This window comes from Bufo bufo, chromosome 2 (genome assembly GCF_905171765.1).
Source record: "Bufo bufo chromosome 2, aBufBuf1.1, whole genome shotgun sequence".
NCBI classification, from domain to species: Eukaryota; Metazoa; Chordata; class Amphibia; order Anura; family Bufonidae; genus Bufo; species Bufo bufo.
Window position 1 is genome coordinate 468325742 of NC_053390.1, and position 16041 is coordinate 468341782.

A 16041-nucleotide genomic window follows, 5' to 3' on the forward strand; every position below is an offset into this window, starting at 1 on the left:
TAGCAGATTGGGGCCCAACCAGCAGCCCTGAGGGGGCGTGATAATGCCGGTGTGAAACCCGTCTCTGCACCCATCCAATAAGAAGGCGACAAAGGAACGATCAGGGTGGTCCTGCAGGAGTGTAGCCAGTAACTCCAAGTTGAGGTCGGCTAGTCAGGAGTCCCTGGCTGACTTCCTGGGACAGGAGGAACGGGGGTGGGCCCGAAAACAAAGGGAGCAGATGTGTAGTGCCCGGCACGCATTGAAAGCACAGCCCTTAGCATTAAAATTATTGCACACCTGGCTACTGCCAAGGTACACAATGGGCCTACCCAATTTATCTAATGATGAGGAAGACCTGGAGGACCCGGACGGACCTGGAGTGGGCGCTGACTGAGGATCTTGCACCGGATTAGGGCACCATTCCGTGGAATGAAAGATGGACTGGCAGATGGCACACAGGGGAGCCTTCAGACCTGCGAAGTGCCGGCAGAATAATTCCATGTCCAAGTCTGCCCAGTTGGACATGAACTGGAATTGATTCAGGGCTGCGGCGGCTTTGGCAGAAAACGAACGATGATAATTGTAAAATGCCGAGCCGCCGTACTTGTGCCCCAAATCCGCAATCCGGTACAAGTAAGTATCCAATTCCTCCCTACGAGTGGGATGGGCGGAGCATATTACATCCCTGTAGAGACTGAAGGCCAGGACAAACTCGGAAACCGACAGCTTCCTATTTAACCGAGCATCCTTGGCCTTCAAGACCACGGAAACCTCTCCGCAATTAATCACCCGGTTTTCGGAGATATCCTGGGAGGCAATCAAAATGGATGCTAAATTAACGTCCTTGCCTGCCAGGATATCCTTCTTAATATGCTCCGGAACGAAATGGGAAGGAGCAATTTGGGGGGTGGCAGAAGGCCTACCTGCAACGTCCGGAGGAATGGCAGAAATGACTGCCGAACCTGGAGATTGCGGTGAGGCTGCTGGCCTGGATTCTAAAACCGCGACCCTGTTCTGAATGTCCGTGACTGAGCTAACAAGTCCGGTGATGGATGACTGGATCTGGGCTAGAGCCAGCCGGATGGAGTCGCTGTCGGACTGCTCAGCTGACGGACCCGGAGTGGTCATCAGGAGCCGGAATAATTCGGCCTTGCGGGCCGTCGCGGGATGCCGAATCCCCCTGCGATTGAGTTCGGCGATTAACTTTGGCACGGTCCAACTCCTCAGAGACGTGTTGCTAAGATGCCCCGAGACGGATGATCCTGGCATGGAGAGATTGTCCTCCATATCGGACATGTGAGACATGACGACCTGGGAAAGAAAGGGGACTTATGTCTACCGGAAAACAAAAAAGAAGCACAGACGGAAGCGGTGGTAGCGGCCGAAAGAAGGTGAGAGACTGAATTGTGTGAAAAGTGACCAACGAAAAACCTACCTGACGGGAATGTGAACGGTTTAGAATGCTGATTTCCAAAAACCCCAAACGATTAAGTGGGAACTAACAAAAAGAACGGACTTGAGTATCAAACTGAGAGTTAACCCTACCCCAGTGACCGTCTCTGAGCCGACTTACCTGGAATTGCCTCGAGATCCCTAGATGAAACGAAGGAAAAATAACAACTGCCCAATCTAAAGGAAGGAACAATCGACATAGATGTAAAAACCTAAGAAAATGCAGACGAAAACCTGGGCGAACCAGGAACATTGACAACCTGGGCGATCCAGGAACATTGACAACCTGGGCGATCCAGGAACACTGACAACCTGGGCGATCCAGGAACACTGACAACCTGGGCGATCCAGGAACACTGACAACCTGGGCGATCCAGGAACATTGACAACCTGGGCGATCCAGGAACACTGACAACCTGGGCGATCCAGGAACACTGACAACCTGGGCGATCCAGGAACACTGACAACCTGGGCGATCCAGGAACACTGACAACCTGGGCGATCCAGGAACACTGACAACCTGGGCGAACCAGGAACACTGACAACCTGGGCGATCCAGGAACACTGACAACCTGGGCGATCCAGGAACATAGACAACCTGGGCGATCCAGGAACACTGACAACCTGGGCGATCCAGGAACATAGACAACCTGGGTGATCCAGGAACATAGACAACCTGGGTGATCCAGGAACACTGACAACCTGGGCGATCCAGGAACATAGACAACCTGGGTGATCCAGGAACACTGACAACCTGGGCGATCCAGGAACATAGACAACCTGGGCGATCCAGGAACACTGACAACCTGGGCGATCCAGGAACACTGACAACCTGGGCGATCCAGGAACACTGACAACCTGGGCGATCCAGGAACACTGACAACCTGGGCGATCCAGGAACACTGACAACCTGGGCGATCCAGGAACACTGACAACCTGGGCGATCCAGGAACATTGATAACCTGGGCGATCCAGGAACACTGACAACCTGGGCGATCCAGGAACACTGACAACCTGGGCGATCCAGGAACACTGACAACCTGGGCGATCCAGGAACATTGAAAACCTGGGCGATCCAGGAACATTGAAAATAGGGGTGAACCAGGGACCCTGGAAACGAAAAGACCAGGAGACAGAAGCAGATCGAGACAGACAACAAAACCCGCTGTCACAAAACAGTAAAAGTGAAAACATCCCTTGCACCTGAACCGCAAATTCTGGTATTATGATGCTGCCTTTTTTTTTTTTTTTTTTGAACAGCCTAAGTATAGCTGCTCTGAGTTTAAATGGTCACGTGCATTAAGGGCTGGTGCTTTAGCCCGCAGAAACACTGCTGTAGGTGGGGAGCACTAATAAAACTGCGCCCCCCCTGAGACACAGGAATACTGCCTGCATCATAAAACCACAATTGAGAACACCTCCTGTGCTGGAAGCCCTAGGAGCATAACTGGTTCCCAGGTAAGATTCAGGAATCAGTATATGCTGAACGAGCATGTTATACATTCAAAGGAACTCATCCTGAGCCGGCATGTGACCGGCAGATCACTGAAGCTAGGATGCCGCTCCCCCAACCCAGCCGCGCGCACTTCTGTGAGCGGAACAAACTGGGGGAGAGCGGCATCACAACCGCGCACCCCGGGGGCTGGAGACCAGGACGGGCGTGAGGCACAGCTGGAACGGAGCCAGCTGAGCCCCGATTACCTGGCAGGCTGGCGTGTAGCGATGCGGATGTCGGCGGCACGTGATCACAGTATACCGGAAGTAAGGACACTGGTCGGAAGAAGGAGCGCGATACGCTGTGATGCGTGAGACTCGGGCGCCCGGCTGAAACGGAGGGGGGTGACTAAGTAGCCAGACGCCCCTCCCACAAATGCAGGCTGGTAACAGCCTTACAATTAAAGGAAATGTCTCATCAGAAAATGATCTGCCGTTTAAATCACTTTTTCATGTATAACATATTTTTAACCCCTTCAGTACCGAGCCATTTTTCACCTTAAGGACCAGGCCAAATTTTGGAAATCTGACTTGTGTCATTTTATGTGGTAATAACTTTGGAACACTTTTACTTATCCAAGCGATTCTGAGATTGTTTTCTTGTGAGACATTGTAGTTTATAATAGTGATACCTCACAAAATAGTTATTACATTATGTTTCCCATATGTCTACTTTATGTTGACATCATTTTGTAAATGTAATTTTATTTTTAAGACCTTAGAAGGCTTAGAATTTTAATTTCCAAAACCCATTTTAATAATCAGTTCAGTTCACTTTATGGGGCTTACATAGTAGAAACCACCCATAAATGACCCCATTTTATAAACTACACCCCTCAGGTTATTCAAAACTAATTTTACAAACTTTGTTAACCTTTTACGTGTTACACAAGAATTAAAGGAAAATGGAGATGAAATTTCACTTTTTTGGCAGATTTTCCATTTTAATCCTTTATTTCCTGTAACAAAGCAAGGGTTAACAGCCAAACAAAACTCAATGGGCCAGATTTATCATTAGCTCAGGTCAGAATAATGGAGTGAAAAAGTCCCAAAAAAAGTCCCGAACGCTAAAACTGCGCACAAATTTGCGACTTTTTTCTGCTCTGCACTATGCTCGCCAGTTTTCTGAAAGTGGGCGTGTTTTCTTATGTAAATGAATCTCTAGACAGATTTACTATTGGGACTATTTAAAAAGTCGCAAAAAAGTCGCAATTTCACTCCAGTGAGGACCATGCTTATCTTATGAGACTTTTTAATAGAACATGCGACTTTTTCATAAAAACGTGCAACTTTTTCGTAAAGATGTGCGACTTTTGTAAAGCTGCTTACTGACGGATAAACTGCTACCGTCAAACCACATTTATTACAGTCTTAAAGGGCCGATCATAAATCTGACTTGGCTAAAACTGACTTTAGCCATATGTTAAAGTGGAGTGAGCTGTCAGAGTAATGATAAATCTGGCCCAATATCTATTACCCTGATTCTGCAATTTACAGAAACACCCCATATGGAGTCGAAAACTGCTTTATGGGTACACAGAAGGGCTCAAAAAGAAAAGAGCACCATATGGTGTTTTGAGGGCAGATTTTGCTGGACTGGTTTTTAGACACTATGGGCCAGATTTATCATTACTCTGATAGCTCACTCCACTTTAACATATAGCTAAAGTCAGTTTTAGCCAAGTCAGATTTATGATCGGCCCTTTAAGACTGTAATAAATGTGGTTTGATGGTAGCAGTTTATTCATCAGTAAGCAGCATTACAAAAGTCGCACATCTTTACGAAAAAGTCGCACGTTTTTATGAAAAAGTCGCATGTTCTATTAAAAAGTCTCATAAGATAAGCATGGTCCTCACTGGAGTGAAATTGCGACTTTTTTGCGACTTTTTTGCGACTTTTTAAATAGTCCCAATAGTAAATCTGTCTAGAGATTCATTTACATAAGAAAACACGCCCACTTTCAGAAAACTGGCGAGCATAGTGCAGAGCAGTAAAAAGTCGCAAATTTGTGCGCAGTTTTAGCGTTTGGGACTTTTTTGGGGACTTTTTCACTCCATTATTCTGACCTGAGCTAATGATAAATCTGGCCCTATGTCCCATTTGAAGCCCCCCTGATGCACCCCTACAGTAGAAACTCCCAAGAAGTAACCCCCTTTTGGAAACCACGGGATAGGATGACAGTTTTATTTGTACTATTTTGGGGTACATATGATTTTTGAATGCTCGATATTATGCTTTTTGTGAGGCAAGGTAACAAGAAAATGTTTGTTCTGGCACAGTTTTTATTATTTGTTTTTTACTATGTTCACCTGACAGGTTTGATCATGTGATATATTTATATAATAAATTTTTGGAAAAAAAACAACATTTTTTTGTGTCTCTATTTTCTGAAAGCCATATTTAATTTTTTTTGGGTGATTGTCTTATGTAGGGGCTCATTTTTTGCTGGAAGAGGTGACGATTTGATTGGTACTAATTTGGGGTAAGTTTTTTGATCCCTTTTTAATATGATTTTTTTGGAAGTGAGGTGGGCAAAATTCCATCAGTTTTTTTTTATGGCATTCACCGTGTGGAAAAGCAACATGAGCCTTTGATAGATCAGGTCATTACGGTCGCAGTGATACCAAACATATGTGATGTTTTTTATATTTTTAACCAATTATAAATAAGCGGATATAGGAAGAAGTTAGCTTTTTTTATTTTTTTGGGCCCAGACCCACTTGGTTCTTGAAGATCCAGTGGGTCTGATGGCTCTACAACACACTCCAGTACACTGCATAGTGTACTGCAGTGTATTTTCTGTTTTAATAATTTTTTATTAAATTTTAAAACAGTTAAAGAAAATATATTACAGTCTGGTACATTCCAATATAAGCAGAATAGTAATATAATCAGGTGATCAAAGATGAACATGAGTTGCAATATGAACAATTATTCAAATGACATTCTTCGTTTTGTGTAAAACACCATTTTGGTCTGTATTGTGCTTCAGTGAAACGACCTTTTAGTTTGTACTTACAATCTACTTCGTGTAACCAATAGGAAAAGGTATTGTATACTGCATGCAAGCTGTGAAAGAACTTAGACAACCTATTTAGGTCCTTAATGCAAAACAAAAGGGAATGTGCATCCCAGCCTTTTTTTAACTGTCTAATGATGACAGCCCTGGGAGGTGGGGGGGTTGGAGCACACTATTTTTTATGCATTATACAAGGTTCTGATCCCCACAGTCACGAACTATGGGGATCAGAACCTTTTGCCGACGATTTGATTCTCTGATTGGCTATTCTGTACAGATTACTAACCAATCAGAGCGATCACCGGCCCCGGACCACCCTCATTGGTCCCGGGCCGGTTAGTTGAAATCACTGGCTATGTGTAACAGCTGGGATCTCAGCACTGTCACCATGTCTGCAGACATGGTGACAGTTTGCTGCCATGACAAACCTATACATCATGGTGGCTTAATGCAGTGACCCTCCTTTTTGAAGTAAAAATAAACTTCCCAGTTTGTTAACTGGAGAACAAACAGAATTCTTCCCTGGTGGCCGCCTTTTCATCTGCAGATCTACCAATTATTTGGCTCCTCTGTCATTCAAGACACATCACTTCTCAGATCACCTGATGCACACTATACATTGTAGTTCAGAAAGGTTCCTGCTTGTCCAGCCCTCGTCTTGGTTCGGCCACACCGTTCACATGAGCAGTGCTGGACAATCTGAGGAAGTCTCTTGAACTACTGATGCAAAGCGTGCATCAGGTAGCCTGAACAGTGGCCATCTTGGATGACAGAAGAGGAACCTGGGAATTAGCAGATCTGCAGCTAAACAGATGATAAAGGAGGGCACCAAGTAAATGTTTTCTTCATTTCCCAGTTAATATAGATGCTTTTTCTTGAACTAGAGGGTTGCTTTAATATGATGCTGGTATAATATAGAGTTGTAAAACTTTACCTGCCATTTGTCAATGATAGTAACAACATCTCCTTTGAGAAACCCTAGTTCTTGTGGTTTAGGCTTTGTATTATCACATTTTGTAATGCACTGCATCCCAGCGCTCAGACATTTCTGGTATTGAAGAAAGAAATAAGAACATGTTAAGACAAAATAGCGTGTGTCAGATCACTTAGGCCCATTTCACACTTCAGTGATTTGGTCAGTGATTGGGAGCCAAAAGCAGAAGATTAGGTATTATATGAAGATTTCCTCCTGTTCTGTGTTTTTGACCCGCACATGGTTTTGGCTCACAATAACTGATGGAAATAAAAGACTAAATCACTGAAGTGTGCACTAGGTCTTAATTTAGAGTATAATAGGGGCAACATGGTGGCTCAGTCATTAGCACTGGGGTCTTTCTTAGGTCTTAGATTCAAATCCGACCAAGGACAACATCTGCATGTAGTTTGTATGTTCTCCCCATGTTTGCATGGGTATCCTCCAGGTACTACGGTAGAAATTCAACAACAAAAGGGAAACATAACATTGTGTTATAGAAAAGGGAAGAGAAGGGAAAATAAAGACAAAAAATAACTGCAGCAGTATATAAATATAATTAAAAAGAATTCTCATTCATTCTTTTGTTCTAGGAATGCTATATATAACCATCTAATATATAAAGCTGACTGTATGTATGTATGTATGTATGTATGTCCTCTAAAGGAATCCGCACCATAGCATTTGCAATCATGACAATTTGCACAGCCCCCTCGTATGACTCAGGGAACGTCAAAGACTATGGGCCAGATTTATCCTTAGCTCAGGTCAGAATAATGGAGTGAAAAAGTCCCAAAAAAAGTCCCAAACGCTAAAACTGCGGACAAATTTGCGACTTTTTTCTGCTCTGCACTATGCTCGCCAGTTTTCTGAAAGTGGGCGTGTTTTCTTATATAAATGAATCTCTAGACAGATTTACTATTGGGATTATTTAAAAAGTCGCAAAAAAGTCGCAATTTCACTCCAGTGAGGACCATGCTTATCTTATGAGTGTAAGATCCTCACCTGCTTTGCACTCCAGGGGAACCAAGAGGGGTCCTCGTGGAGTTGCGGGACAGGTTATGCGTGTCTCTGATGCACCAGCGCTGACCCATTTGCGAACCAGTGCGGGGATGCGTTCGCGTGGACATCGGAGGGGAGGACCGTCGGAGTCCCGGGGACAGAGTGGCCAGGCGAGTGACAAGACGCCGCGGCCAGGGTTGTCTCCGGTGTCTCCTGCGACTTCCGTTTCCGCATCTGGGTCCACGCGCTCGCATACTCGCGCTGAGTCAATCATGCGTCCGTGCGTACGCACGAGGGCAGGTTCGCAAAGGGATACACGGTCGCGAGTACGCGCTTCTTATGCGCTTCGTCGACCAGTGGCGCATAATATACTGACTCACAAGAGCAAAGTGGATTAGGGAGCCAGCCATGGGTTAATCAACTTGTGATTGCCTTAGGCCATGTACTCAGGTGCAGGGCAATTTGTTCACCTATGGTAGTGGACACTTGGCACCCTGGGATTGGTCAGCAGGCATTTAAAAGGAGGTCTCTCAGGGTGATCAGTGCCCACTGTTATTTTCCCTCAACCAGGTATAGGTCACAACTGCTAGTGACTAAAGACTGCCAGGAACTTTGTCTTTTGCAATGGACCCAAGATCTGGAGTGACTCGACTGCCAAGTGCACAGCATCATTCAGCACAGGTTGGGACTATTCCTGGAATCTCCTTGCCTGGTTTTTGTTATTATTCCTTGTTACCAGCAAGTGTCCTGGACGTTTATGTTTCTGGTGAATAAACACCTTTTTGCTTTCATCACTGGTCTGTTTGTTGGTGCCTTGCATTACAATGAGACATTTTAATAGAACATGCGACTTTTTCATAAAAACGTGCGACTTTTTCGTAAAGATGTGCGACTTTTGTAAAGCTGCTTACTGACGGATAAACTGCTACCGTCAAACCACATTTATTACAGTCTTAAAGGGCCGATCATAAATCTGACTTGGCTAAAACTGACTTTAGCCATATGTGAAAGTGGAGTGAGCTGTCAGAGTCATGATAAATCTGGCCCTATGTTTTCAGTGGAAATTTTCACCCAGCGCTTTCCAATTATTTTCCAAAAAATACGCTTAGTAACCTAACCACCAAACTACAAGAGCCATTGTCTGTTGGCTGTTGTGGCAGTTAGTCTGGATATTCATCAGGTTGCATATAGCACCCAATCACAGCTCAGCTTCTATTTTGCTACAGGTCATTAATATGAGCTCTGATTGTCCTTCTTTGCCTATAGCAACCATTCTTAGTATAAGACAGCTTATGTGTGAGTTAATATGATTTCGATTGTGACACTTAGACAACGTTGTTGTAGAGGCTGATGTAACTCACATGACCTTAAGTGTATACTAATTCTGTGGGGTTTTATATACTGTCAATCAAAGATAATAATGCACCGTAAGAAAAGGAATTTGACTGGACGATTCTCAGGCCGCTGTGGAGGTCACTGTTAAAGGAGCGGTTACTGTGGAGGTCACTATTAAAGGGGCAGCTGCTGTGGAGGTCACTTTTAAGGCAGAAGGGTACTGTGACGTCACTGTTAAGGGAGCTGGGTACTGTGGCAGTCACTCTTAAAGAAGCAGACGCTGTGGAGGTCTCTGTTAAGGGAGCAGGGAATGATGGAGGTCACAGTTAAGGGGACTGTCCCCTATGGAGGTCACTGTTAAGGGGTGGGGTGCTGTAGAGGTCACTGTTAAGGGGGTGGGCCCCTGTGGAGGTCACTGTCAAATGGTTGGGGTGTTGTGGAACACACTGTTAAATGGGCAGGCTAATGTGGAGGTCAAAGTTAAGGGGATGAGCTGCTGTGGAGATCCCATTTTAAGGAGGTAGGGAACGGTGGGGGATCAGTGTTAATGGGTGGGGTGCTGTGGAACTCACTGTTAATGGGGCGGGGAGCTGTGGAGGTCACGTTATGGGGGTATACTGTTGATATCTTTTAACAACACACACAAACATTAAATGAAATAGATGAAATATACCTGTGCGAAGCCGGGTCCTTCTGCTAGTATATAATAATGCTAAGTAAAGATGCACCTTTGTAATATTCTCTTCATAAAATAAAGAAGACAGCCAAGATCTAAAATATTTTTTAGTTTGATTTAATTGTTGGATTATATATAATTTTTACAGGTTTCATTGAGTAAATGACTCTACTTGACATCTACAAAGTGCCTGACACAGCAGCTGGTACCATATTTATATAACTATCCCACACCTAAATAGTATAGTACCTGCCTCCAAAAGAGCCTAGGGCAGCGCTATACACTGCTCATCTGGGCTGGTGACGTCACCAGGCTCACTGCTAGGTGGAAGCCTTCTCAAGAAAATGCTCTGATGCTCCTTTCATACATACTAAGTGAGTACAGAAGAGGTAATAGGTTCAGCCCTCTTTAACCTCTTTAAGTGAATTTAAAAAGATTCCAGTGTTCCAAATTTACTAATGTGTATGCACTTAGAATCTGTCACAAGTGGCACAAATTGGCGCAATTTGGCACAACTAGGGTTTCTACACTTTGGTGCCAAATTTGCACCACAAATCTGCCATAAAATTCTGTTTCAAAGTAAACCAACCAATAATCAGTACAGTTAGAAAAGTAGCTATCCTTACACCAGATTTATCATCCAGCCTGAGCCCAGCCAATTTCCTGCCTGTGCCGCTGCTCCAATTAGTCAAGCAAGGGCACTTCTTTATCTGTGGGTATAGCACCCCACAGGTGAAGAAGTCCTCTTGATGTGAAAAATCGATTTGTTAGAGTCGAGTCACTGATCTCTATTGGCAAATGTTGCAATTGGCTTGTTTTCGTCATCTGTGGTCTTGCAAATCAATGACAATTGGTCATCTTTTTTTCAACCAGTTGAAATTTTACTGTAAATTTTTGTGGTTTAATAAAAACAGAAAACAACAGAAAAAAAACTAACTGAAAAAATTCACAAGTATAATTCTGGCCTAACTTTGCATAAGTGCACTATGCTTTTCTGCTCAAATGCTGCCATTTAGAGACAATTACATTCAATGAACAGGTTCATGAATGGGTAACATCTTTAAATGTTTAATACTGATTATCTCAGGATAGATCATCAGTATGTGAGGTGTGGCCAGTTCCCGGCGCCCCCTCCAATCAGCTGTTTGAAGAGACTGCAGTGCAGTGCTTGGTATCTCAGCTCAGCCACCTGAATGGTACTGAGTTGCACCTAGGCCATGTGACCAATGAATGTGAAAATCACTGACTTAAAAATGTTTTATTCTGCCAGGTTGTGCCCAGGATGGGCTTCACTGTGACATTCTCTCTGCTATTTGCACTGAGCTGCTTCACAACCCCTCCATGCTGCTCCGAGTGACAGCTGTAGCATTCAACCCGAGACCACTACGGCTGTCATCTGGAGCAGAGGGATGTGATTGTGAAGAATTGCACTTAAAGGGTAACAATAAAACCTGTAACAATGCAAAAATCTGCATGCATGGAGCATGTTATAGAGCAATAGGAGCTGAACAAATTTGTGGGATTAGCTTCAGTATAAATTGAATTTCATTCATTTATATTCCTGCTCATTCGGGGTTTTGAAGTAAAAGAGGCTGTCCTATCAATGATTGACAGCCTTCTCTCTATGACTGTGTATAGAGAGATAGCTGTCAATCACTGATAGGACCGCCTCCTTGACTTCAAAGCCCAGAATGAGCAGGAATTTAAATGTATGTTTTACTGAATCTTTCCCCACATAACTATATATAAATCTACTCAGCTTCTCCCGCTCTATAACATGCTGCTTTCAGTTCAGACTGAAAGATTCCCTTTAAGGAGCAGAATCTGGCAGAATAAAAGTTCATATTCATCCAACTACTGATGATAAAATATTGTCACGGTAGGTAAGATAAGGGAAGGAAACAGAACAAGGCAAATCAAACAAAAACAACTGACTAGGCCCCAAATGCTAGAGAACAAAGGGGTCACCTCCTAGCAATCCCTAAACACTTTCCCTAAGATGCTATGCCCATGTGCATATCTGGATGGTAGATATGCACATGCCCACGTACCTAGAACTATAACACACTGAACCAAACCCTCAGCTGTAGAGAAGAGGGAAAGAGACACCCAGCTCCTTCTACAACCGAAGGAGCTAGCGTCACCCTAGAGGCCTAGTCAAAACAGACACAGAAGGAAAAAGGGAAAAGGACTTATCTTGAGATGTGTTGGAGCAGCCGATCCACCAAACTACCAGAGCTCACACAAGGCAGAACTATAACCTGCAAAGCCCACCAATTTTTAGCACCGGGTCATAGAGAAAATATACTGAAAAGAGCCACCACTATTCAAAACTAACATTATTAAAATTATGTCTTTGGCCCTTTGTTCCTGGTTCTATATGTGGCTTTCTCTTATGTTCCTGCATGCCCTTGTGGGTCTATCCCCCAGTCCCCTCCAGGGTTTTTTCCTCAAAGTATGCCCTTTTACTGTTGATTTTACATGTGACAATGTCTGTCCAAATGCTTATTCAATAAAGATTTTTCTATTTATCTATATGGTGGAGCCGTAGTTCCAATTTTTTTGGGGTGTTATAACCTGCAAAGGCTATAGGGAGAGAGAGGAATAAATAGCCTCACCAATTACCTAAAGAAGAACAGCTGGGAGGAGGTGGGATTCAGCTCAAACCCACAACAAAACAAACTGTCAGATCGAGTCACGCGCAGCAATTCTGACAGATCTCCTCAGAACACCCACAGGGTGCGGGGCGTGACAGTAACACCTCCCCCCCCCCTCTACGGGTGACCTCCAGACACCCAGGACCAACTTTTTCCAGGTGTGCCCTGTGAAAGGCCTTCACAAGGCGGCTAGCATTAAAATCTGTAGCCAGAACCCACATTCTTTCCTCGGGACCGTATCCCCTCCAATGCACCAGGTACTGAAGGGAACACCGAAGAACACGTGAGTTGAGAATTCCAGAGATCTGAAACTCCAGATTACCATCAACCAAAACAGGAGGAGGCAAAGGAGATGGTTCCACAGGATCCTCATATTTCTTCAACAAGGACCTGTGAAACACATTATGGATCTTCCAGGACTGCGGAAGTTCCAGACGAGACGCCACCGGATTGACAATGGCCGAGATTTTGTAAGGGCCAATAAATATTGGACCCAATTTCCAAAAGGGTACCTTCAGCTTAATGTTTTTAGTGGACAACCACACCAAAACACCCACACACAGGTCCGGACCAGTCATACTTCTCTTGTCAGCCATCCGTTTATATCTTTCACCCATTTTTTTCAAATTAACTTGAATCTTCCGCCACATAGATGACAAAGAGGAAGAGAATCTCTCCTCTTCCAGTATCCCAGAAGATTCCGTCCCAGAAAAAAGTACCAAACTGAGGGTCAAAACCATATGTGCCAAAAAATTGTGACTTATCAGTTGACTCCTGGCTACGGTTATTCAAGGCAAACTCAGCTAAAGACAATAACGAGGACCAGTCATCCTGATTCTCAGCAAGAAAACACCTCAAATAGGTCTCCAGGTTTTGGTTAGTGCGCTCAGTTTGACCATTCGACTGAGGATGAAAAGCCGAAGAGAAAGACAACTGAATACCCAGACGAGAATAAAACGCCCTCCAAAACCTGTAAACAAATTGCGTCGCCCTATTAGACACCACATCAGAGGGAATGCCATGTAATTTCACAATGTTATCAATAAAAACCTGAGCGAGAGTTTTCGCATTGGGCAAACCTGATAATGGTACAAAGTAAGCCATCTTGCTGAAGCGGTCCACTACCACCAAAATCACAGTTTTCCCAGAGGAACTCGGCAAATCAGTAATAAAGTCCATGGACAAATGCGTCCAAGGACGAGATGGGATGGACAAAGGAAGAAGAGATCCTGATGGCCGAGTGTGAGCCACCTTCGCGCGTGCACAGGTCTCACAAGCTGCTACATAACCCTTAACACCTTTACGCAACCCTGGCCACCAGAATCTCCGGGAAATCAGATCTACAGTGGATCTACTTCCAGGATGTCCCGCAAGGACAGTATCATGATGTTCCTTGAACACTTTGTATCGCAGTTCAGAAGGAACAAACAACTTGCCTAGAGGACAAGAATCAGATGCCTCCTCTTGAGCCCCCAACACTTCCGTCTCCAGCTCGGGGTAAAGAGTGGATACCACCACCCCATCAAACAAAATTGGAGCTGGATCCTCAGAATCTCCCCCCCCCCAGGAAAGCTACGTGACAACGCATCCGCTTTGACATTTTTAATCCCAGGGCGATAGGTGACAACAAAATTGAACCTGGTAAAAACAATGACCATCTAGCCTGCCTAGGATTCAAACGCTTTGCAGATTGCAGGTAAGCCAGATTCTTATGGTCAATAAATACCGTAATCTCGGCGGCCGAGAGTTTCTTGGAGAAAAAAGCACACGGGCGCCATTTGCCAGGAGAGGGACCCTGCGACAAGACTGCTCCGACTCCCACTTCTGATGCGTCAACCTCCATAATGAAGGGTTGAGACACATCAGGTTGCATCAGAATAGGAGCAGAAGCAAAACATTTCTTAATAGCAGAAAAAGCCTGTAATGCATCATCCGACCAGACAGAGAAGTCAGCGCCCTTCTTAGTCTTATCTGTCAAAGGTTTGACAATAGTGGAATAATTCAGGATGAATTTTCTATAGTAATTAGTAAATCCTAAAAATCCAATCAGGGCTTTCTGATTCTCCGGCCGGTCCCATTCCAGTACCGCACGGACCTTTTCGGGATCCATATGAAAACCGGAGGCAGAAAGCAAGTACCCCAAAAACACACATTTTTCCAATTTAGCATACAATTTATTCTCCCGAAGGATCAATAACACTTGCCTCAAATGATCCTGATGAGTCTTCATATCGGGTGAGTAAATTAGTATGTCATCAAGGTACATAATGAACCTCCCACCAAATGATGAAAAATGTCATTAAAAAAGCGCTGAAAGACTGCTGGAGCATTAGTTAAACCAAAGGGCATGACTAGGTTCTCGAAGTGACCCTCGGGGTATTGAAGGCCATTTTCCATTCATCTCCTTCACTGATTCTGATCAGATTATAAGCTCCTCTTAAATCCAACTTAGAAAACACCTTGGCACCAACAATCTGATCAAATAGATCCGGAATCAAGGGAAGGAGATAAGGATCACAGACAGTAATGAGATTCAGTTCCCGGAAATCTAGGCACGGTCTAAGGGATCCGTCCTTCTTCTTTACGAAAAAGAAGCTAGCGGCCATGGGAGACTTAGATGGTCTAATATGTCCCTTTGCCAAACTCTCGGCAATATACTCCTGCATAGCTATTCTTTTGGGTTGAGAAAGATTATATAACCAAGATTTTGGCAATTTTGCTCTGGGGATAAGATTGACCGGACAATCATACTCTCGGTGAGAGGGCAACTCCTGAGATCCACCCTCCGAGAATACGTCCGAAAAATCGGAAAGAAACTGAGGCAACACCTTAGTGGACACCCCCGAAATAGAGGCACTTAGACAGTTGTTCATACAAAATTCACTCCAATTAATGATTTGTCTTGTTTGCCAGTCAATGGTAGGGTTATGTTTTATCAACCATGGTAAACCCAGAACCATCGGAGCAGGCAAACCTATCATAACAAAACAAGAAATGAACTCAACATGAGAATCACCCACCCTCAAATGAATATCCTGAACAATGAGTTAGACATTTTTGCGAGAGGGGGGCGGAATCTATAGCAAACACTGTCATCTCTTTGCTTAATGCGCTAGTTTTAAAACCATGACTCTGAAGAAGTTGAAAATCAATAAGATTAACCCCTGCGCCACTATCAACAAATACCTTTAACTCAAAATTTCCAGAGTCTAGCGCCACCATGGCAGGCAGGAGGAATTGGGTACTGCAGGTAGGATACGAATATGCCTGCTCTGACTCCTCATTCACACTACCAAGAGTAAGGGAGGTTTTTTTTTCCTTTGAAGGAATCCCCTATTTGTTTTTCATTACCACTTCAAGGTTTAATAAAGGCGCACACATTAACGAAATGACCTTCTTTACCACAGAAGTAACACAGTCTATTCAGCTTCCTAAAATTCCTATTACCAG

The 16041-nt window shown here is 44.2% G+C and overlaps 1 protein-coding gene across 1 annotated transcript in view; it reads right to left on the reverse strand.

The window, feature by feature from the left end:
- The window catches only part of MATK (megakaryocyte-associated tyrosine kinase), a 224199-nt gene extending 217221 nt beyond the window's left edge, over positions 1–6978 (reverse strand). The window contains exon 1 of the mRNA XM_040419822.1: positions 6883–6978. Coding sequence (XP_040275756.1) covers positions 6883–6978 — 96 coding nt within the window. The remainder of the gene's footprint in view (positions 1–6882) is intronic.
- Between the last annotated feature and the right edge of the window lie 9063 nt (positions 6979–16041).